This window comes from Serpula lacrymans (assembly GCF_000218685.1).
Source record: "Serpula lacrymans var. lacrymans S7.9 unplaced genomic scaffold SERLAscaffold_5, whole genome shotgun sequence".
Lineage (NCBI taxonomy): Eukaryota > Fungi > Basidiomycota > Agaricomycetes > Boletales > Serpulaceae > Serpula > Serpula lacrymans.
The window spans coordinates 1,496,366-1,519,614 of NW_006763294.1; the positions used below are offsets into that span (position 1 = coordinate 1,496,366).

A 23,249-nucleotide genomic window follows, 5' to 3' on the forward strand; every position below is an offset into this window, starting at 1 on the left:
AGCCACTGCGTCAACACAGCAAACAAGATTCACACTCGACACTACAACGAATAGCTGCATAGCCATGTTACGATTCTCTAGCTTCGTCTGAAGAATACTGCATACTTACATGACCACGATTAAACGTAATGAAGCTCAACAATGCTCCCATCATCCTGAGTCTTGCCGGTCAACTCGACTCTCAGGTTGTTATACAAACGCCAGTACCACGACAGCGTGATTTGACTGGACCATGCCTACCCTCTCGATTACCTTCTACTGGTCTGTTCCCAGTTCATCTCAGCTATACAACAACCAATACCGCATCCCAAAGGATTTCTGGAACGTGAGGCCCAGCAAGATGCTCCCAAAGCGGTGTTAAGGCAACTGCGGCGGAGCCCAACTCCTCCTCAAAGCCCCACAGCAGAGGATGAAGTCACTCCTCCTAGTCCTAAGCAGAACGATTCAGCCTCTTCTCCGCCCTCCGCTTCTCCCACACAGTCCACTTTTCGCTTCAACTTTCCCTTCAAATCCGCCAAACCACAGGGGGCATGGAAAGAACCTCAGGTTAGTTCCTCTATGATATAGTATTAAAGAAAGACTGTCATTAAATCATTTCATGTAGCCTTTCGAGATTTTTCGAGCTGTGGAGCAGAAGGACATCATGTTTCTGATGGAGGTTCGAGATCGAGCATTTCAGGTCTGCCTAAATATTTTCAGTCCCTATGTGGCGAAGTCGTTCAATGCTCTTGTAGCTATTGGTTAGGAAAACTGGAGACGCAACTCCTCTACTTCATGCCATGCGAATAGGGCAGTCACATCGCGATGTGGCTATCATATTGTTAGGAGCCTTTTCACGTTGGATAAACCATTTGGAAGATAGCGAAATACCGCTACCCCGAACAAAAGCTATCTTGAAGGCCCTTCGTGCGTTCACATCAGGATCATAACTACTTCTATGCACTTATGTGCCGAATAGGTACCAACCTCAAGCTAGCTATCGACTACGGTCTTCAGAAATCCCAGAGTGATCTCGCGGCATCCTTTTTGCAGACATTAATCATGAGCGAAGGTGATAAATGGGTGTGGGCTCAATCTTCAAGTGTCAGTCTTGCTTTACGTGCGGGCACTGCCGGAAAGCCCGTTAGTACTGCGGAATTAGCTGTTCGCAAATTTGCTACTAAGGAGCTGGGGAAAGCAGATGCGATTGCAGCCCTCGAAGACTAGTAGGTCAGATGCCATTTTATCTTTTGGCTACTAACTTTTTCCCAGTGTTGCAAACGCCACTGCTGATCTGTTGATGTTGGGCGCGTGGTCGATGGCTCTCCAAAGCATAGAAGGCGAATCGATACCTGTAAGTCAACACCCAGACCGATGGGGCATTGATCGACCGGTTACTAACTATCCTTCACTCAGTCATACTATTTTGCTCGCGATGATCGGATATACAAAGCATTCGTTGAACGCCTTGAAAGCCACAAAAGTGCCATTCATAAATCTCTAAGCAAGCGGCTAAAGTGGCAACTGAGGGTTCTTCAAAGAGTCCTAGAAGGCAGGACTACTACCTATCGTGTCAGTTTTTCGTGTTTCCGTGTTCATACCATATAAATATTTACTTCACACCTTTCAGAGCAAAGTGGAGTTGCTGGTTGGTGAGTTGGATGAAGGCGAGGGGGTGTGAGATGTAGGCTATCATTCAGACATCTGTATCATTATTGCCTTGAGCACAACTTATATTATTGTCTTTTCGCAGATTCCGTGTCCGTTTTCTTTGATTGATTATTGTCAATATGATATGCTCGTATAAGGTGCCCTCTGGATACAAATTCACATCCCTGCTAGGGCGTATCATCGAGCAAAAAACAATTGTATCATTTATGCCGCTATCTACTTGACGTTCATCTCCCAGTCATTATTGACATGTCCACGATGATCGTCACCTGGCGCTCGAGACCATCATTCGGTCCCGTCAGATGACACATTTAACTTCTGCAGTCATGCATAATGTGTTGAGCCTGCTTTCAATTCCATAATAGTATGAGATGCTCTTCTCATACTATGCAACAGAAGCAAGCACGCCTTGTTTTTACTTGACAAGATGCGCGATTTCCTTGTCCGCTATTTTATAAAATAATAATGAAAACTATGTTTCCATTGCCACGCGATGCGGGCAGGATAATGATGCATAGCTCAGAAGTATGTAGGTCAAGGCGTCTCTGCTTGTCTCTGATATATTCAAACAGGGAGTGGAAAGAAGCTATTGCGGATAAGCCCAGGAACGCCGAAACTGCAGGACATCGAAACCTGGCGACGAAGGGGACTTGAATCAAACAAAGATCAGTAGCACATGATGAGCCAGTAGGACGAGATGACTGAAGCTATCGTTCACCATTAGAGTAGCATGTTCATATGACATTGACAAGGGTGATTATAGATGTGGGCCACTGGCAAGCGCTTCAAGTTGGCCATTGAACCAGCTTGAAGCTTGAATAACAACTCAACCTCGGACTTTGATATATATCTCCTACCACGATGTCTCCGGAGCAGGATCCTTTCAGTCAACTATATCGGCTCACATATATGGTGCACGCTCAGCCTTAATTTTCAAGTCACTCGCGTTCTCAACATCGACTAGTCTCCATTAGCCGACCAATTTTTTGATATGAAAGTCGATACTCCTCGACTGATATCAATCCCAAACTTCGATTATTGGCTCACTTTGCAGTGCATAACAAAAAGTCCTAATTTAACAATCGGCAGTGTGCACGAGCGTCAATATGTTATCACACATTCATGCTCTAGTTTGGCGCCGTCACGACATCTTTTATTACTCCTCAAGATCCAGGAAAAGCTTTTGTGAATCAACTTTCTCGTTTCCAAATACAAGTCTATGGACCTTACTCTCAAAATCGAAGGTATCACTCTATTTCAAACGACCTCCTTCAACGTTGTTTCGAAGTCATTGATATCAATGATCTCTTTCAGTGGTTGGCGCCAAACTAATACGTTCATCGGCCTCAAACGATAACCCCCGCTCTTCCTACACAACCTACCTTGCTGTCGAAGTGGAGGGATATGAACTACGTCAGACGACCCGAACTATATGGTCAGGTAACTTGGAGATAACGTGGGGTGAGACGTTTGTCTAGTAAGATTCAGATATCTGCACATTAGGGATAATATCTAACTATCAGGGCTTTGATTAGCGAGACCAGCGAATCGTCAATGGTGTACTTTCGCCTGTGTACCATATCTGATAGCGCTGCTTCGTCTGCCAAAGTGTCAGGCACGACAATCGGTGAAGTACAAATCTTGTTTGGTGACTTATTGGCTAGGGGTAATGAGAGCGACCCAGGTTTGTCAAGGGAATTTAGAAAAATTGTTCACCTATAGCCTGACACTATATTACAGAAATATCGCTTCAGATCCAGTCGCCAGGCCAGTCTTTACAACAAGGAGAACTAATGCTCAAAGTGTTGCGTGTAAATGAAAAGAAGTCGATGGCTCATCCAAGCAAGGAGGAAGGAATATCCGAGGTAAACAGTGGTATCACGATTCTGGCTACTTGGCTGATCAGTCTGTATCTACATTCAGTCTAATAGCACCTTCAACGTTAGTAACGGTGGTGGGGATAAATCTTTTCATGCCTTGTGTTGTTTGCCTTTGACATGCACTTTTAGGGAGCTCAGACAAGTCATTGTCACGCGTGACACTGGCTGAGGATTCCTGGACTCGCTTTGAGAAAACAAATGGCCTCGAGGATCTCGACAAATCTATCAATTATGGACGCCAAGCTCTGGATTCTTGCCCTAGACATCACCATTACGATAGGGTCCTGGGGAACCTCGCGATAGCTCTCCACCATCGCTTTACACGACAAATTGATATAAAAGATCTCAACGAAGCTATCGTACACTACAAGCTTTTCCTCGAAAAAAATTCTCCAGAACATTGCAGGTACTCACTGGTGCTAGTAAACCTCGCCATTGCCCTTCAGACTCGTTTCGACGTACGAGGCAGTCTACCAGATCTCAATTTGGCCATCGAGTATTATGAAGGTGTTCTAAAGATTCGTCCTCTTGGGCATCGTGGTCATGTGGATTCGCTGCTGGATCTTGCAACGGCTCTTAGCACACGCTTCAAACGAAGCTCTAACAAATCAGATTTGGATCAAGCTATCGAGCACTATGATAACGCACTCAAATTGTGTGTACCGGGACATAATCGTCACCCTGCTGCTCTCATGGCCTTTTCCAATTCTCTTTTGAGTCGATTTGAAGTGGCAGGAGATATGCGAGACGTAGATTTTGCTATTTTGCACCTCAACAGTATTCTGGATCTACTCCCGTCAGAACATCCCAATCTCCCTAGTGCGCTGCTGAACGTCTCTGGAGCTCTAGTCGCTCGCTACAAGAAGCGCGGTGGTATACAAGATGTGGATCAGGCCATTGATCACCTGAAGAGAGCAGCACTATTGTATCCTCCCGGACACCATAGTCTCTCCAATGTGCTTATGAGCACAGGTAACGCACTTTTGATTCGTTCTGGAAAGCAAGGCGACCAGCAAATCGTAAATCAAGCCATCGAGTACTACTCAACTGCAGTAAAGCTCCGCCCTCGGGGACACCCTAACAGATGTAATGCCCTTTCGGGTCTTGCAACTGCGTTTCAGTCTCGTTTTGAGTTACTAGGTAACTTCCAAGATTTGGATTTAGCAATCGAGCATCATGAGAACTCGGTAGAGTTATATCCACCTGGACACATAAATCATCCGAGGGCTCTTATGAATTTAGCCAACGCTCTACAAAGTCGGTTCGAGCACCTCCGGAGTGTGCACGATCTGGATCAAGCCATCGTCTACCATAGTAATGCGCTGGAACTTCGCCCGCTAGGACATCCAAGTCGTTTCAAGGCACTGATGAATTTCGCCACTGCTCTGGAGTCTCGATTCGACCTGCGGGGTGACATTCGAGATCTTGATAGAGCCATAGAGTATTATGAATACGTAGTTGAGTCCTATTTCGCAGAGAATCCCAATCGTCCCAAGGCTCTACTGAACCTTGGCAGTGCACGCGTAACTCGCTTCAAGAAACTGCGCGATGAGGGGGATCTCACTCGTGCCATCAAAGATGGTGAGGATGCACTCCGACATCCATCGTTGAGCCTTCCTCTCCGCGCATCATTTCTTCTGCAACTCGTCGATGCACTTCTTGCTCGCTTCGAGTTACACCAAAACGCTATTGATCTTCACAACGTTTTTTCACACTTGCACTCCGCTTTCAAATGTCTACCGACGGGGCACCCGCGGCTGTATCTTGTCTACAGGCTATTTTCTGCCGCATATTTTGTGCGGTATACAGTTACCCATGACCTCGCCGATCAACAACGAGCCTTTGACTACATTAAGTCCGCATCAACTCATCCTTCCGCGGGCTCCCACAAGCAGCTAACCTCTTGTATGCGTTGGATATCGAAAGCGGAAAGTCTCGGCCACCCATCCGCGTTAGAGGCACATAGTACATCATTGAATATCCTTGATCGACACGTAATAGCGACCTCCACGATTACATCGCGTTACCAGACACTCAAGTCTTTACGTCGTTCTTTCGCTGCTGATTCTGCTTCATGTGCAATTCGTGCAAATGAGATAGAACTTGCGGTTGTATTGCTGGAGCAAGGGAGGGCTTTGTTATGGACGCAACTGTCAAGGTTTCGGACATCTCTAGATGATCTTCAATGTACCGGTGGTCGTGAAGCACAGTTAGCGGTTACGCTTCAGCAGCTTGGCAGAGAACTAGAAAGGGGGGGCTCCAGCTTAGGCCCACATGGTGCTCTGGTCGAATCGTGTTCATCGCTGGAGGCGGGTGCTCGCCGCTATCGAAAGCTATCAGCGCAATGGGAAAACACAGTTCAAGAGATACGTCAACTTGAGGGCTACGTTCATTTCCTTATGCCAACTCCTTTTGACGAATTAAAAAAGGCAGCTGACAAAGGTCCAATCATTATCGTAAACATTAGCCGGTATCGTTGCGATGCCATCGTCGTGCTCGGCTCCGGGAAGCCTCATGTTGTTCCCCTCGTTCAAATCACTCTCGAAGATGTTTCCCAATTGTCACAAGAGTTTGGCGCAGCGCTGAAGATGTCCACAGCTGCTGGCGAGGAGAAGATAAGAGAAAACCAAATCATACGTGTGTTGCGACAATTGTGGGATCTCATTGTGTATCCTATCGTCAACAAACTCAAAGCCTTGGAGGCCGATGTCCCACTAGGTTCGCGTATCTGGTGGTGCCCGACTTCAAAGCTTGCTTCACTTCCACTTCATGCAGCAGGACCATATCGTATGGGTGAACAGAATTTGCCTCACCTCTTCGTTTCTTCATACACTCCAACATTATCGGCACTCATTCGGTCGAAGAAGGACAAGTCAACTGTTTCCGAGTCGAAACGTGCCTTTTTGGCAGTTGGACAATCAAACCCCTACGGGACTAGCTGCGAGAGTGATCTCCAGTCAGTGAGTGTTGAGCTCGAAGCTGTCCGCCGCAAGGTCGTATCATCGCCTATGCAAGCGCGCTACTCACAGCTAATCGGAGACGAAGCCACTGCTGGAGCTGTAATGAATGCATTTCGCAAGCATGGGTGGATCCATCTCGCATCACATGGGAAGCAAGACATGTTGCAACCTTTCGAGTCTAATTTTGCTCTTCGTGATAAACCTCTTCGCCTTCTGGATATCATACACGCCGAACTGGAGCACCCAGAATTCGCATTTTTGTCTGCGTGTCACACTGCCGTGGGTGACAAGGATACACCCGATGAGGTTATCCATCTTGCCGCTGGCGTGCAGTTCTCAGGGTTTCGAAGCGTTATTGGAACAATGTGGGCAGTAGATGACAAGACTGTGCCCCATGTGGTGTCCGAGTTTTATAATCATCTTATAGGTAGTAATGTCGATTGCACTAACGCTGCGCTAGCATTGCACAAGGCTGCAAAAACCGTTCGGAAGTTTCAGGTTCCGCTAGACCAAAGGATCGTCTTCATCCATATTGGAGCTTAAATTGCTAGATTAACAACAATAGTGGAAAATATGTAGAAGATATTAGCTCCAATTTCCCGACAGATATGATGGATCTCAAACGCTCTACTATATATATGAAACTGGGACGTTCGACTGTCAGAAGTCACTTTAGCAATAGACTAGGAATTTGATCCTAGGCAGAACTCACACCGAGTAGGCATATGATATCGATCTATGATATTACTTCAATGGAGATAATAACAATGGGATGCAAGAGATATAAAACTACTACGTCTCAGTCTCACAAAGTAAGCATAGCTATGGAATAAATAACGTAAATGTAAAGGGACTGTACTGTGAAATATGAGTGAAAGTATATGTGCGTTTATATAGGGAATGTGTGTGCGAATTGTATATATGTCCATGTCATCAGCGACCATCGAGCATCTCATAGCGAAAAACGACGTAAAAATCACCAGCCACGTTGGACTTCCTCTGCAAGCTCTGGCAAGTCTAAGATTTGGAAATGGCTGCATTCGAATCCCATGACTTTGGCATCAGGATACACCGAATGAATCGAGTACTGCTCCCAGCCTTGTTTCTCTTCCTCAGGAATCAATGCAATATAACCCCCCGATGCCATGTACATGGTGATAGGTACACGCAGCTCTCTCAACCAGCCTGCAAATGCTTCTCGCAATGCGTCGACCGAGTAAGGTTCGTCGGCAGGGAGCAACTCGAACATGAATTCGTAAGTGGCGGCAAGAAGACTGGTTATGGTATCCATCCAACCGCGAACTTGAGGAGAAACCTCGTGACCATCCATCAATTTATCAAAGTCCTCAGCGGTACGAACACGTGAGGGCGCGCCGTCGATTCTATACAATTGCAGCATAGTGTCCATAGTTCGCTTCAGGACAGCGGGACCAGATGTGCGCAAGTTGATGCTCTCTTCGTCAGGCTTAACGAGGGGTGAGGCCCACAAGAGAGGGAAGTGATCAAGAATAGCCAGCTGAACAACTTCGTCTGCATTATCCTGCATGATACGCGCGACCATAAAGATAATAGTGGAAGTCCCGCAGAAACCAGCAAGACGGTATGGTCCATGCGGCCGAGCTGCCTTAATGTGTTCGTAGTAGTACTGACCAATGGCTCTAATCGAATGCACAGGCGTTTCTGGAGTAGTCTGAAGAGCCCACAACGAGGTCCTGAAGTTCTGCTTCATAGACATGAAGGGGAGAATGCTGCCGCTGGCACCGTGGAGAAGGATCAATGGCGTATCACCTTCGTAATCTGCTATCTTCACTACCGGTTGTTGCACTCCAGAGCCACCATCCTTCTGGACATCATGTGCAGAGCCGGGGTTAGAGATATCCTCAGTCTGAGACTCGGCTTCAATACGGCGTTCGACGTCAGCAAGACTGATGTCACCAAGGAGTTGAATTTGTGAAATCGTGATGAATGGTCGTAAAGCGTAGGACAGTCTACCAGCGGACAGAGAGTCAATCCCATATGAAGTGAAGGGGACATCAACAGAGAAGTCGGCTGGGTCCACATCAAGGAACTGTAAAACAACGTTACGAAGTGCATCAGCAGCGCTTTCTCCGGACGGCGCAGATTGCACAGAGGCAGATCGTGGAATTAAATGCTCGTAGAGCGGAGAAGGTCCTAGATGCTTTTCGACAAGCTCCCAGTCAAGGTCTGGAACATAAAGTTTGAAGGGTTCATCCTGAAGCTTGAAAAGTCCATCCTCAATGCAGTTGCAAAGCTCTGTGGTTAAGTGTGAACATGAGCAATGTTCCACAGCATTGGCGCGTCAGATATTACTTACCTCTAGCAGAGTAGGACCAGGCCAATAAGTGCCGTCCATGTACTTGGAAGTCGAGATCAGCTCTGCCGACCATAGCGATAGTGTCGGTAATGGCCGGGGTGATGATAGAAAAGGCATTCCTGTATTGTGCTGTCTTGCCTTCCACCACCGTATTCGCACTGCGTAATAAGGGTAAGGCGGAATGTGCATGCGAACGAAACCAGCACATACCTTGCATAATTGGTCTGGCCTGCATTACCAAAGGTTACGACAGACGAGAACGTAACCAAGAAGTCCAACTTCGCAATATCAAGACCAGCCTCCACTGTCTCGAACACACGCAGTTTTGAGTCGAAGACGGTCTTGAAGCTCGAAGCATCCTGCGAGAAGAACCCTCTGTCAATTAAGATTGCGGGTAAAAGCATGCAACCAGCTATAGGACGCGTAACACCCGCGAGCGTCTTCTGCAATGCTTCTAAAGAGGTAGCGTCTGAAGCCTCTATTTTGAGGTCTAGGTCTGGTCTGGTCTCAAGGTAACTGAGCATTCGCATGGCTAAAATATCATTTGCGCGTTCTAAGGACTGGCGGCCGGATCGAGATGTCAAGACGATGTGCCGAGCGCCTTTCTGCATGGGAGTTAGTTAATTACTCCAGAATGAGTGATGAATACGCACTTCGTACATCCACAGAGCAATGTGCATACCCAAACTTCCAACACCTCCTACCAGCAGATATGCCTCATCAGCCTTGAATAACTTGGAGCTCGCAGAAGATGATTCGGTACTAGGCCCACTGAGCACTTTTACATTAGGCAGCTCGAATTCCGAGGATATGTCAACTGCAGCCTGCAAAGTATCGCCAACAAGCCAAGGGTCGCTGGAAAGAGTGTGTGCGAGATTTATGCTTGTGGCCCAAGAGAACACACGAGTTCCCTCGGCAACGAAGCTTGTCAAAAGTTGATTGTCGTGACTGTAGCCAGACAAAACCAGGTCCCCGTTGCGGAGAGCGAGCTTCGAAAGTTCAAACGGCGAAGCTTTGGAGCCTACACCAATGGGTTGGAGACCCAAAGTATGCAGGAACCAGGCGAGTGCCTGACCAGTGGCCGTGTCACTGTGAGTAACAACGATACGACCCGATTTCATGCGCGATGGATCCCGAAGAGCTCCTGCGCCAATAGCCAAACCACCGATCAATAAAACTGGGATGACAGATGCCACGACTTGCGCATCAAGTTCATCCGGGACAGGTGTTACAGCACCCCTGTGCACCCTCAGGTGCTTTGTCGGTGCGCTCTTCACGACGGTAGTTATCAAGGAGTCGACCAAAGATGCGTCTGATTCATCACCAACATTCGTCACACGCCCAACAACGCCATAGAACCCAGCATCTGAGGGAGACGAAGCGACAACAGTGACCTGCACATCGGATGGTGATAATTCGGTCGAATCACCGTGTTCGATCTTGGTACCAGGAGACACAGTAGGACCTTCATGGAAGCGAGGGACAAATACTTGATACTCCTCATCGACATAAACTTCCCGTTCCATACCAGGTGTTGCTAGAAGACGATTGATAATGTTGGTCTGCTCAGCTCGAGGACACTGGAAGCCGAAGATAGCAAAGCCGATATCCCACAGTGGGAACTCACGCCGAACTGAACGCGTGAACCCTCTTCCACCATCGGCATCCATGGGATCCGTAGCAGTGAACCAAACCTTCGCTGGATTGTCAATGTCCAGGCCCTTCAGTATGCGCTGAATCTCCATTTCGCGGCCAACAGCATATGATATGAACAATATATCTTCCTTCGGTGCGCCCGAGGAGGGAGCAAAAGAGATTGATTGACGCTGGCCTTCCAGGACAACGAAGGGCGAGGTATCAGCCTTCACGCAGTGGGTAGTAGTACGCATTCCCAAAGAACTGAAGAGTGAAAGCCATTCACTGCAGGTATGCAGGCTACTAGAAGGAGTATTCGATGATCGTTGAGCAGGTTCAGCGAGTAGCAAGAATCCTCCAGGAAGAAGTAAAGAGTTTAGCTGATGAAGGTCTTGGTCAAGAGAATCACGTGATCCTAATGCCTGAAGGCTGATAACAGCATCGAAGGAGGCTTGCGGGAGGCCTTGCTTATCCAACGGTTCTGAGAAATCCAAAGACACCGGTCTGCAAAAGCGCGGCAGAGCCTGCTGTGCCAAAGATGCGGAATCTTTCATGCTAACGAAATAGGCGACGCTAGAACCTGATTGGACAATCTTTTCAAACGAAGAGCAAAGCTGGCGGTTCAGTTCGCCAGAACCTGCGAGAGGAATATTAGGGCTTGACACCAACACAACTTTTGATGCTTACCGTAATCCAAAGCCAAAATACGAATAGTTTTCTTTCCACACACACCAGTCAGATGGTTCAACGCAGCACGAGCAATTCGGAACAATGCGTCCTCTGGATCTGCACCATGCTGTCGAAATTGTGCATCAGCATCAAGTCATTAAGATGTATTGTTTCCACATACGGGAACCGAGTGCTCTTTGGGCACGCGCATACGTGGAGAGATGCCAAATGGTTGATATGCAACGTTGAATCGTTTGCTAATGGTACGAGGAAGAGTGTTGTAATGACGCTCAACGACCAGCCCACTCATGGTACATAGTCTGGTTCCAGTAGAGTCGACCACAGTGACATCGGTTACCAATTCAGCTGAATAGAACATCAATTAAAGACTTGCACTGTTTATAGAAAAGACATACAAGGTCGCCACTCTCTCAATAGAGCATGTGCATACACTGTTCCAGGGAAAGTACCTTGGGAGAGGCGCTCATGCACCATGAAAGTCTCCACCCGAGCCGGAAGGTAGTAAACCTTGTGATCCGGATTCCTCGTGAAGGAAGGATGCACTACCACATGAATGCATGCGTCAAGGATAGCAGGATGAATGACAAAGTTATCAAATCTTGAGTGAATGAAGTCAGCATATAATAAGCTAAAAAGAGGAAGCGCTCCAACCCAGGTAGATCAGCAGCCCCTCCCCGAATAGTCAATACGGCTTCATCTATGCCCATATTGAACTCTGTGATACGACGGAAAACGGGACCATATTGAGCGAAATGCTTTAGAGCATCATAGAAATCTGAATGCGGCAGAAAGCCAACGTTTAGTTTTATCTCAAACTAACAGAGTTCTTTGAGACTTACTCTCCATGCTACGCGGCTGGCACCGACTGCGAATAGCCTCAATATTAAGATTATCCAGATTATCCACTGGGACCTTGGACATGAATCCATCGGCGTGCAGACGCGATGCAACAGTGGTACCCTCCATAAGATTTGCAGAACCGCCACGAGATTTCACGGCCCAGTGCATACGGTCTATCTCCACCTCGACTGGTACAGGGCTTTCCGCAGACATAGACAGGATTGTATGGAACTTCACATTCCAGAGCACCTTAGCACCAGCCTCCAAAGCCTACGAAAGATCAATGTTCAGAATTCGTTAACCTAAAAATTAGATTGTATAAACCTACCATTTCTAGATATCCTGCAGCAGGCATGATAGGTTCATCGTTTATAAGATGTTGTGCAATTTCAGGGTGTGTGAGCTTATTGATGCGCAGATCTACATGGTTCAATGGGCCGTTACGAACGCCAAATTGCTTCTGCGCGACACGGGAATGCTCAGAAAGGTAAGGCACGAACTTCTTCGCGAATGGGTATGGTGGAATAGTGAGGGAATGCGATATAACCTTCTGCGAGTTGAGAATACAGAAATTGACAGAATTGTGACCCATGACGACAAGCTGTCCAAGTGCTTCCAGGAGCTTGGATTCTTCGTGGAATTCCTCCAATTTCTTGGAGCGGCGCATGGGGCACACTACAGACCCCATAGGAACACCAAGTTCCTGCAAGTAGGTGGACAACACTGGGTGAGGGCTGACTTCCACGAAACAAGCGTTGGGGTGAGTCTTGAGGATGGAACCAATGGCTTGAGTGAAGAGAACTGCATTCCTGCTGTTCTGCCAGAAGTATTCCTCGGTGAATTCGTCCGTTTTCAGATCACCCGTAGCAGTAGAGTAAGTCGGCACTACAGGCGTGTGCGCACCAGGGTGTCTGGCATACACTTCCGAGACCAACGAACGGTAATAATTCTCACAAACCTCCATGAGGCTGGAATGGACAGCAACACCCGTCTGAATTTTACGGGCAAGAATACCTCTTGTTCCTGCCAACTCTACTGCTTTCTCTACCAAATAGGTGTGACCTGCAATGGCGACAGCTTCATGAGCGTTATAGCACGCGATTTCGAGGATACCCTTCTTAGCATCCATACGAGTGACAGCGTGGATGATGGCTTGTGCTTGTGCAGGAGTGCAAGTGAGAGCAGCCATTGTCCCATTAGCTTTCTCAACGAGAGTCATAGCCTTTCCGCGAGCAATGGCAATCTCCATCGCCATTACCTTCGAGCCTGCTCCTGATGCGTATAACAAGGTAGTCTCACCAGCGGAGTGGCCAATAACCATGTCCGGGCGAAGGCCAAAGCTAACTAGCAAGTCGAAAAGCGCCATCTGAACCATGGCGAGCGAAGGGAGAATAACAGAAATTGGCCATATGGAGGGCAGAGTTTCAATGGGTGTGACATCTTCAAATAATCCGACCAACTCGCTCAAAGAGTGACCAGTCATTTCGCGATGGCAAGCGTCCAGTTCCATGATTGTATCACGGAACACTGGAAATTTCTTAAATAGCTGACGACCCACTGGAATATAAAGATCAGATCAGGTCCTGCGACAGAGCCACAACCAATGCTGCTTACTGTTAATATGTTGAGGACCCTGGCCAGAGAACAAGAAGACCATAGGTGGCTTAATACGGGGGGATAAAGCTGGTGCTGGGAATTGTAAAGCTTGAGCTTGCTGCCCTGGGCGAGCAATAGCAAAGGACCGCCATGTCATCTGCCTGGCTCGACGACCATAAATGGCAGAAACCGCCGCCAGATTCTCGGGCTGACTGTTGACAACACCACCCAAGGAGTCAGCGATGGCAGTTGTGGATCTAGGCGACAAGCCAGCTGCCACAAGTAGAACAGGGCCAGTCGCAACTTGACCAACAACCTGTGGTTCGCCCAAAGGCGATGGACTCTCGACAACGACGTGACCATTGGCACCACCAATACCGAAGCTCGACATGGAAACCAACAGCTTTCCGGATGCAGAACGCGGCTTAATTGGTGTGGCTTCAAGAGGAACTTGGAATTTGTATTGGCCCCATTTGATGGCGGGATTACGTTTCGTAAGGTTGACATTAGGAGGCACCACTCCCGTCTCCAGAATGGCGCACACTTTACATAAAGATGCAAGGAAAGCTGTAATTTCCAAATGACTATTTGCAAAGCTCAATAAGCTAGATGCTTCAGAGAAGAGATACTGGTTAGCTTACCCGATGTTACCCTTCACACTACCGATCATTAATTCCTCTTCCCTGTTAAAATATTGACCAATCCATTCACTCTCCACTGGATCTCCGGCCGAAGTACCTATGAATGAAGGAAGTCTTAGTTGATGGACGAATCGAGCTGTCGAGATAACTAACCAGTTGCATGCATTTCAACGAAATCGACTTCTCTTGGGTTGCGGTCGATACCCAGGTAAGCCTTGCGCATAGCCTCGGCTTGTGCGTCACCGACAGGAGCGTAAACCGGAGCAACACCTCCGCAAGAGTTAATTCCCGACCCAAGGATCTAAATCGAGAACAGAGCAGATACAACCATGAGTCAGCTTCCATCACAGATGTCCACAGCCAGTACGTACATTGCCATAGATGTAGTCACCATCCCTGATAGCATCTTCGTATGGCTTGAGGACAACTACAACGGCACCTTCACCTCGCGAGAAACTACGTACGATTACTATCGTCGTACACAATGCTTAAAAAACCAAAGCTTACCCATCAGCTCCGGCGTCAAAAGGTTTGCACTTGCCATCCCGAGCAAGCACAGAAGCTTGACTGTACTGGATAAAATCAGCCAATCTTTTGAAAAGGAACATCAGTAAATATAAGATAAAGGAAGCCAGATAATTACCTCAAATTAAGCTGGCATCCAGCAACAACAGCGGATTCACACTCTCCAGCTCGAATTGCCTGGACAGCAAGATGTAAGGCAGTCAAACTTGAACTGCAGGCAGTGTCCATTGGGACGGAAGGTCCTTGCAAGTCAAGGTGATACGATATTTTGTTGGCCATCATAGAGGGTGTTCCAGCGAAAGAACCCTTGGCCTCGAACTCATCCTGGACAGTAAAATATTAAAATCGCAAACGGAAGCAAGGTTACTCGTTGAGAAACCTACCGGTTCTGTGATACTTAAGATGTCGAAAGCTGTGCCAGCAGCGTAACAGCCGACATCACGACCCCGATACTCAATGCCCGCATCAAGCAAGGCCAAAAATGATAACTCGACAAGTTTACGGATACTCGGTGCCATGGCCCGGGCATCTTTTCCTGATATACCGAATTCGACGTGATCAAACGATCCTACTTCCTTGAGGAAAGCGCCACGCGTAGCAATTACTCGACCGAGAGTCTCTCCCGCCCATCTGTTGTGATACAAATCAGACGGGGCCTAGGTACAAGGTTAACAAAGACTCACGATTTAACGTTAAAGCGTTCTTTAGGAATTTCTTCGTATGCTTCTCCTTTATTCAATAGGAATTCCATGAATTTCTTGTAGTCCAAATTAGTTGGTGCATAGTCTCCGCTGGGGAGGTCGGCGGCGATACCGACCTTTATAGACACGTTAGGGTGAGGAGAGCTACCTGTACTGAAGTCAAACTACTCACAATGGCTATGGGTTGTTTCTGCGAGCTCTGAAGTCCGGATGACATGTTAATAATACTATGGTATTAGAAGTTAAGAGCAAATATGTGAGAGCGAATAGAGAGGAATTAAAAGTAGTTGTTGTTGAGGGACTGAACTCGACACTTTAGTGTCTTTATACAACAGAGACCACAGACAACGTAAGACGTTGACATCAAGACAGTAATATAAAACTTACTCCGGGATGCCGCTCACTCAAGCACAGTGACAGATCAAGACGTATAGGGACAGCCATCATCTATCAGAGTTGTCAGGTACGAGACAACATTGAACGGGAGTGCCTTCACGCCTCACTATATTGACATCTTGACCAATGGGAACGCTCGATAACGATATGTTTAACTCTGTTATTTCTTCTCGGATAACCCAAGTTCAGGCTGTGAATAAAGCTCCGATAGTCAAATCAGTGTTTAGTCCCGGAATTTTTGAAAGTCCAGCATTTAGCTACTAGCACAGATGGAGAACCTTGAACGAGGTTCGTAACGACGTCGGACAACCAATCGCACGAGAATAGCCATGAGCTGTCAGGGTCGTCAAGCATACACCAGGGCCGCCAATCATCCTGGTCAAACGGGAAAGTCTATTGGTTTAAGTGAATGGAAGATTGAAGTGATCGTGGCTTTTCCAAGTCTGCTCAAGATGGGAAAATACAAAGAATCGGACATTGCCGCTGCATCAGAATCGTCAAGTCCCTACACGCAGTTACTGGATAGCTAATCCCAGCTGCATGCAAGTCAAATAGTACAGGATCGCGGGTATTGCTATTTCACAGCGCGCTGCTCACCTCCGAAGTTCGCATGTCCTCAGAACAATTATGACATTGCAATTCGCCGCATCAGAAAAAAATATCCGGGCAAGAAGGAGTATAACCAAGGTCGCGAGGCAGTTCCGCTAATCTGATGGCATACGGTTGAATCTGTTATCTAGCAGTTGGAGCGCGGAGTCTTGAAATGATGCTTTATTACCAGTCGCCAAATGGGCTCTACGGGTCAGAGGTACTGACGTAGACACATTGGAGCGTCGTAAGGTTCCCATGCTCGCAGGAAACGAGCAGCGCGGAACTTCCAGGACAGCCTTCGTTGTGCTCCAAAGTCGCCTAACACTGATTACTGATGAGATGCTGCTGACAATGGGACATTGTTTACTTGAAGCAAAGTTGATTCGCTAACAGTGTGGTTTGATAAGGCGGATCGAAACCAACCACAGGAATGAGTTGCTTTCTCCACCACGCATGCAGTGCTGATGTAGGGCCATCAGGCTCAGAAGAAGACTATATCGTGAGCTGTATCTGACCTCAAATGAACTCCCACTTTCACTTGCTCGGAGAGGTCTGTAGTAACCCCATACATCCAAGGGTGACCAGTACTTCTAGGCCCAAGGCTGCGCATGTTTCGGTTGATATACTAAGTATTACGTTTTGACCTGCCAGATGATATATGAGCGTGAAGATGAAGACGAGTGAGCTTGCTTAGGGTAATAGCACGATGGAGCAAAAGATCCGCTGGCACAGGTCCGTGCGAATGTCACATGCTGTCAATCCAATTAGCCGTGACCGCCAGCGCAAAGAGTTACGCCGCTGTGTACGTATCTGGGAGATCTGTAAAACATAAAAATACTAGGGTACAGGTATTACGTAATAATCGAGGTCGAAACCATCAGCTTGATTTAAGTTACTCGCCGAATTACTTCCATCGAGAGATCTCTGACTGGATCAGATCAGAAATACAGACCCCGTGATTCGCCCTCGGAGACTGAACATTGATACTTATGCCCCTCCTTCCATAACTGTGTTCACGCGGGGCCCTTGGGAAATACAGCATTACGCAACACGGCTTGTCCCTTGCAACATATCATGATGAAGGCAGTAGCCTCAGGTTCTAACACGGATCACAATACCGACAACGTCGCAACATAGTACACGCACCATCGTCAAGTGATGCTGTTTGATCACACAAACTCAGGTACCTTGGCCTACCATTATCTATGACCTCGATTATCATTTAGCTGTGTCCACCTAGTATCCATCACTGTGTCATATTCATATTTCAACACACTTATCCTTCAAATTCGTCGAGTCAGAATCTGTATCAGTTCCCTTTGACCTCTCCAGCCCCTCGTCTCTGTTGAATTCACTTTCATCCATTACTACAATAATCATGTCTTCCGAATCCTCCTCACCTGCCTTTGGTCACGCCATGCGCTCGTACTTCGGGTTTGATTCAGACTACATTAACCTGAATCACGGTATGTACAACACTACTTATGTCCACCTATGTCTGTTGAGCTGCGAGATGATTAGGTGCCTTTGGAGCTGTGCCCAAACCGGTAGTCGAAGCAGCTCATGCTCTAACCAATCGAGTCGAGTCCAACCCAGACTACTTCATGAGGCTAGAATACGAGTTACTCTTGGACGAAGGGCGAGCACGTCTGGCACAACTCGTCGGTGCAGATGTGGACGAATGCGTGCTTGTCCCGAACGTAAGCAACGGTATCAATACAGTACTACGAAACTTCGAATGGGCCGAGGGCGACATATTGGTGTCTGGTAAGCCCTGCAACTTCTGGTGCCCCTTCCGAGTCTTACATCATTCATTTATTTGCGCTTCAGCCAGCACCACTTTCGACTCTATTGCCCGAGCGGTTGAAAATATCACTGGGGCACGTCCACAAGTCCCACACCCTGGCGTCTCCAAGTTCATCCTAGACTTCCCTCAGTCGCATGCTACTATCCTAGCTTCGTTCCGCGAACACCTTCGTGCCGTGAAGTCACAGGCTCCGAACAATACGATTGTGGCTCTCATTGACACTATTGTGTCTCAGCCAGCTATCTTAATGCCTTGGAAACAGATGGTCAAGATTTGCAAAGAAGAGGGGGTTTGGAGCGTGATTGATGGTGCACACTCACTTGGCCAGGAGCTCAATATTGGTTTAAGTGAAGCTGACCCCGATTTCTGGGTCGGAGTGAGTCACTGTTGCTTTTTCTTGAAGAGATCAATCAACTGATATGAAATGCGGACAGAGTTGTAGCAAATGGATGTACACTAAGCGTGGATGCACCCTTCTCTACGTTCCAAAGCGGTAGGTGGCGTCAGGATTTCCATGATTTCCTTACTGATCACACAAATGTCATAATAGCAATCAACACATCATCAAAACCACGCTTCCGACTGCGCACAGTGTCCTGGCCGCTTCAGAAGATAAGCCCCCCACCGCCTTCGTGATGGAATTTATATGTATGCCAGAATAACTCACTTGCGCATTTGCTTCTATTTATCGCACCCTGACCCTAGATTTTGGAACCGTGGAGGCTATTCCCTTCCTCAGTATCAAAGCAGGTTGGAATCCGGCGCTCTGCCTTTTATTTTGTCTCAAATTGACTCCTTTCACTAGCATTGGACTTCAGGGATTCCATAGGCGGAGAAGAAACAATCAATGCTTACTGCCACTCGCTTGCCAAAGCAGGCGGAAGGCGTCTCGCCGAGGTCATGGGGACATCTATGATGGTAACAGACAATGAGGACGAACTGATTGCCAACATGGTACGTAACATTAGTCAAACTGGCGCCGTATACTTATTGTGGTGGACCCGTAGGTAAACGTGGAACTTCCTTTTCCCGCAACTATTGCCTCGACCAAGGCAGTATTCCGCGTTTTCCAAAACAGACTTTTACAAGACCACAAGATGTACGCTGGCCATTTCTTCCACAACGGAAAGTGGTGGACGAGGGCCTGCGCTCAGATTTACAATGAGGTACGCTTGCGTAATATCTTGACGCTCAAGAGTGCCTAATCCTTGATCGCCGCTGTATCTTCTTGATTAGATCGGAGATTTCGAAAAGCTTGGATATGCGCTCGTCGCTATATGTAATGAGATCAAAGAAGCCGAGGCTCGGTAAACCCCATTTTTCTGAATATTGTCGACCCGCGATCATGTAGAAATACAAATAATAACTTATCTAAGGTTGCCACGGTTTACCTTCGTGGTCATAGATCCGATATGACGGCATCACTAATCATAAACCCCGGGAATTTACTCCGACCCTGACCGTAATAGCTAATCTACACCAGACCGAATTACTGAAAGTGATGAGGGGCCAGCACATGTATTGTGGTGTTACTAACTCCCGCAGGCAGTAATATATAAAATCTTTCATATTCAATCACACAATATACGTTGGCGAATAGATAGGATTCTCGCCTAGAGTTCAACATCGCCATCATTCGATATTCAACTGAATGTGCATCAACTACCCGCTATCTGTTAGGCTTTTCCCGAAACCAAAGCCCCTACAAACTCTGAGTATGTTCCGTGCGCTTGGCCTAACAACAAGGCCAACTTTCCATGCTAAGTACTAAGATACATGTTTAATATTAGAGAGGCGCGATGACTTTCCAGGAAGTCCATGCATATATAAAATATGAGCCGGTGCGATACTAACAGCACACATATGTACAGCAAAAAAATCTGAATCCAGTTGGAAGTCCACATGACAACTCATCCGCGTCTACAATCCACAGCCTTCACAAGCCTTTCCCCCGCTACCATCTTTCAAAAATACATATCACAAAGATGATCTCCATGTCACTCAGGCTGCCACAGTGTTCTGTTTTTTGGCTGTTCTGCGGTAAAGTTCGACGCGCATCAGGACGAACATGGCCAATCCACCGGCTCCCATAACCTGTATGATATCCATCGTACTCAATAAAAAATGGCCATCAGATGTGAACTGCAATTACTCACTCCGCTGAAGAGTGCAGGCTTCCACCAGATATCCTGAGTAGAGAGCAAAGCACCAGAGATAGGTGTACCTTTCAAATCAAAATGTTCAGACATAGACTGAGACAGTTCATTGATAATTTTCACTCACCAATCAAACCACCCAGACCTTCAATCATGTGAGAATGTCAGTTCGTACCGAATAAATATATAACCATTGATAACTCGAAGACACACCGGAGAACAAGAAACCGATACCCATGCGAGCCCTGCAATCGACGTTGAAGATGAATAATACAATACAAGAATACGCGCAAGAAAGACTCACCCCAGTTCTGAGACATCATCACTTAACAAAGCCATCAATGGTCCCATCAGACCTACAACTGTGACACGAACGAAGAATTTTAAAAAAAAAAAAAAAAGTAAGTATAATCTAACTAGAATCCAGGCCAAATGCTCTTACATGTTCCTGCAAAGAATCCGTAGAAGATCTCGACGGCGATAAAGCCTCCCAGGTTGCGAAGCCCGATCATCCCGAAGATCAAAACAGTGCACCCCATGTCAGCCACAGTAATCATGTTGTGAACACCGAGGGTCTGGGCAAAGAAGCCAGGAAGGATCCGCCCAAAGAAACTCGAGGCATTCAAAATGACGAGCTACAACAAGCCCACAGGTTTTGTAAGATATATATCTGGAAGTTATAAGTCACAAATTTTACCGAATAGAACGAGTTCGTTTGACTGAGACCATGGGCCGTTGCATCTAGTTGAATATAAAAGAGCGGGTAGTAGAAAGCCATGGTGAAGACCAGCAACCTAAAATGACCCAAAACCATCGATATTCCATATAGTGTTACTGGGAAAGAACTCACCCCAAAGCCGCGAACACATATGCTCTATCACGAGAAAATTTCTTAACTGCTTCACCCAAAGGAATGAGGCGTTTTGGAGGCGGAAGTCGCGTGCGCATAAGCATAGAAGCGATGATGAGCAAGCCTGTGACCATGCCAGCACTTATCCGCACAGCATTTCCAAATGACATATTACTGTTGAGTAGTTTATTCATCATAATGGGATGGATGACGGCGCCAAGTGAAGTTCCTGATACAGCAATGGTCATCGCAATCACTCGGTATCGCAGGAAGTAATGAGATACAACGGCGACCGTGGGGACATAGATGATACCTGCTCCTATGCCCATTCCTAATCCTTGGGTGAGGAATATCTATCCAAACTCAGTAATCAGCGAACGGCTACCGGAGAAAAAGTCGGTTACTTACTTGATAGAAATTATCAGGTTGAGCTAGAGACAACATAAAAAGCGAAAAACAATATAATAGTGAACCAATAGTAATGAGATGATAGCTGGTATTCAAATCATGTCAGTAGTGAACGTGCTCATAAGGCACATTTACCTACAAATATCCTTTGTCAAACAACCTCCCAACTATTACACCGCCAGAGATCATCAAAAATGAATTCACGCTCCCGATCCACCTTGATGTAGATTGTAAAGAAAATCCAAATATTGACAGCTGGGGGCATATAACTCACGAGATTGTAGAAGTCGACTGGTTTGTGATATAATGTTCGACATAATAAGCTAGAATAAGCAAAGCAAAGATGAACAACGTATAACGCGTGCAGCTCCAGCAGTATGCTGACCCTGGTACACGCCAAACGACATTGTATAACTGATTTTATCAGTGAGTTTCATTTCTTGAAATTTACTGGACAAAACACATACCCAAAACCACAAAAATTGAACAAGAATCTAACAAAAAAGTCTTAGCTTATAGATATCTGAATCATGAGACACTCAACGATCCAGCCACTGTTGCCCATGCTCTCCAACCACCTTCAGGGAAATCCATAACCGGCTGTGGTGCAACGTAAACTTTCTGCTCCTCTTCGATAGGTAATGACTTTAATCCGCCATGGTCAGAACCCTTCACGCCGTGCACCATCTCCGACATTGCAGCCAAGTCGATGGTGTGTACACTGTTACGATTGGGCCTGCCAGTCGAAACAATGAGTGCGGGTTCCTCATCCCCTCCTACTTTTCCCCCGTCGAGTAGCGCATTGTCACCATGGCCCACCGACGAAAGGTCAATTGCGATGCTGTTTCGAAGACTAGTGCGAATACTGTTTCGATTAGGAGCCATGCCCGTGAAAGAATGGAGAGGGCGTTAAAGCCGCGTGTTTGAAGATAAATGCGAAAGAGGACCAGTGAAAGAGGTATCGACACTGTCTTTATATATCAGAAAAGTGAAGCCGCGGATATCCGTTCACTCGTAAGTGGCCATACGTCAGAAGTACCCGATCCTCTCGTCTCGTCTGATTTACGAGTCACGGTGTAGAACTTCAAGCTAATGAATAGCGATATTACCTATGCACTATCACCCAAGAATAGAACGCCTTTGTCTACTTGCTAGGAGGCAGCAGGAATAAGTTTGATTTATGGGTTTGGATGGGGTCTGGTGAGTCTACCAGGGACACCGACCAGTCATGGTGCATCTGGTGCCTGTCATGTCAAGTTCGCGGGGACGAAAGGTATATGGCATTCTCTGATACGCAACATTGACTGATTTGAACCAGAATGGCAGTACTGATCGCAGATTTGCGTGTTGGTATGGATGGCGGCCGAGACAGAACAGCTGCTTGAGCACAGCCTGTCAGAGGAGCGCCTGCACAGACCTGCTTTCATTATTAGCCTTGGCGCATATATAATCGCTTAAACCAACCTCACTTGTTTTTTTTTGTTTTTTGTTTTGAAAATGGATAGAAAAATGAGGCCTTCTAAATGCAATTGCCCATGAGATATGGGTGTATGTCAGCTCAGTTATTATTCTAGATCAAAAATCTAAC

At 46.9% G+C, this 23,249-nt stretch overlaps 6 protein-coding genes across 6 annotated transcripts; 3 read left to right on the plus strand and 3 right to left on the minus strand.

Annotated features, from left to right (window-relative positions):
* Nucleotides 1-31: 31 nt before the first annotated feature.
* On the plus strand, nt 32-1,737 carry SERLADRAFT_463732 (uncharacterized protein; the record flags this gene model as incomplete). The annotated part of the gene is made up of 8 exons (XM_007316662.1): nt 32-261; nt 314-546; nt 605-679; nt 735-906; nt 959-1,205; nt 1,252-1,333; nt 1,396-1,551; nt 1,610-1,737. The coding sequence occupies 8 exons, from the start codon at nt 129-131 to the stop codon at nt 1,658-1,660; spliced, it is 1,149 nt and encodes a 382-aa protein (XP_007316724.1).
* Nucleotides 1,738-3,204: 1,467 nt separating this feature from the next.
* Nucleotides 3,205-7,297, plus strand: SERLADRAFT_414544 (uncharacterized protein; the record flags this gene model as incomplete). The annotated part of the gene is made up of 3 exons (XM_007316663.1): nt 3,205-3,334; nt 3,391-3,555; nt 3,660-7,297. 3 exons carry the CDS (start codon nt 3,205-3,207, stop codon nt 7,031-7,033), a joined length of 3,669 nt encoding a protein of 1,222 aa, XP_007316725.1.
* Nucleotides 7,298-7,405: 108 nt separating this feature from the next.
* Nucleotides 7,406-15,670, minus strand: pks1 (putative polyketide synthase; the record flags this gene model as incomplete). The annotated part of the gene is made up of 19 exons (XM_007316664.1): nt 7,406-8,764; nt 8,826-8,983; nt 9,036-9,430; nt 9,479-11,097; nt 11,148-11,256; nt 11,311-11,495; nt 11,546-11,748; nt 11,802-11,925; nt 11,990-12,260; nt 12,319-13,547; nt 13,605-14,170; nt 14,228-14,324; nt 14,381-14,528; nt 14,599-14,683; nt 14,735-14,818; nt 14,871-15,076; nt 15,136-15,382; nt 15,436-15,569; nt 15,626-15,670. 19 exons carry the CDS (start codon nt 15,668-15,670, stop codon nt 7,467-7,469), a joined length of 7,203 nt encoding a protein of 2,400 aa, XP_007316726.1.
* Nucleotides 15,671-17,541: 1,871 nt separating this feature from the next.
* Nucleotides 17,542-19,572, plus strand: amt2 (putative aminotransferase; the record flags this gene model as incomplete). The annotated part of the gene is made up of 9 exons (XM_007316665.1): nt 17,542-17,906; nt 17,962-18,207; nt 18,271-18,623; nt 18,682-18,740; nt 18,798-18,895; nt 18,953-18,997; nt 19,053-19,201; nt 19,255-19,413; nt 19,484-19,572. 9 exons carry the CDS (start codon nt 17,819-17,821, stop codon nt 19,556-19,558), a joined length of 1,272 nt encoding a protein of 423 aa, XP_007316727.1.
* Nucleotides 19,573-20,361: 789 nt separating this feature from the next.
* On the minus strand, nt 20,362-22,255 carry SERLADRAFT_368118 (uncharacterized protein; the record flags this gene model as incomplete). Its single annotated transcript, XM_007316666.1, has 12 exons — nt 20,362-20,471; nt 20,617-20,648; nt 20,708-20,765; nt 20,846-21,038; nt 21,092-21,197; nt 21,254-21,606; nt 21,662-21,746; nt 21,801-21,878; nt 21,936-21,984; nt 22,047-22,075; nt 22,129-22,155; nt 22,206-22,255. The coding sequence occupies 12 exons, from the start codon at nt 22,253-22,255 to the stop codon at nt 20,362-20,364; spliced, it is 1,170 nt and encodes a 389-aa protein (XP_007316728.1).
* Nucleotides 22,256-22,282: 27 nt separating this feature from the next.
* SERLADRAFT_385360 (uncharacterized protein) lies at nt 22,283-22,601 on the minus strand (the record flags this gene model as incomplete). The annotated part of the gene is made up of 1 exon (XM_007316667.1): nt 22,283-22,601. A coding segment is annotated over one exon (214 nt), but the record flags the coding sequence as incomplete, so codon positions are not given.
* Nucleotides 22,602-23,249: the final 648 nt, after the last annotated feature.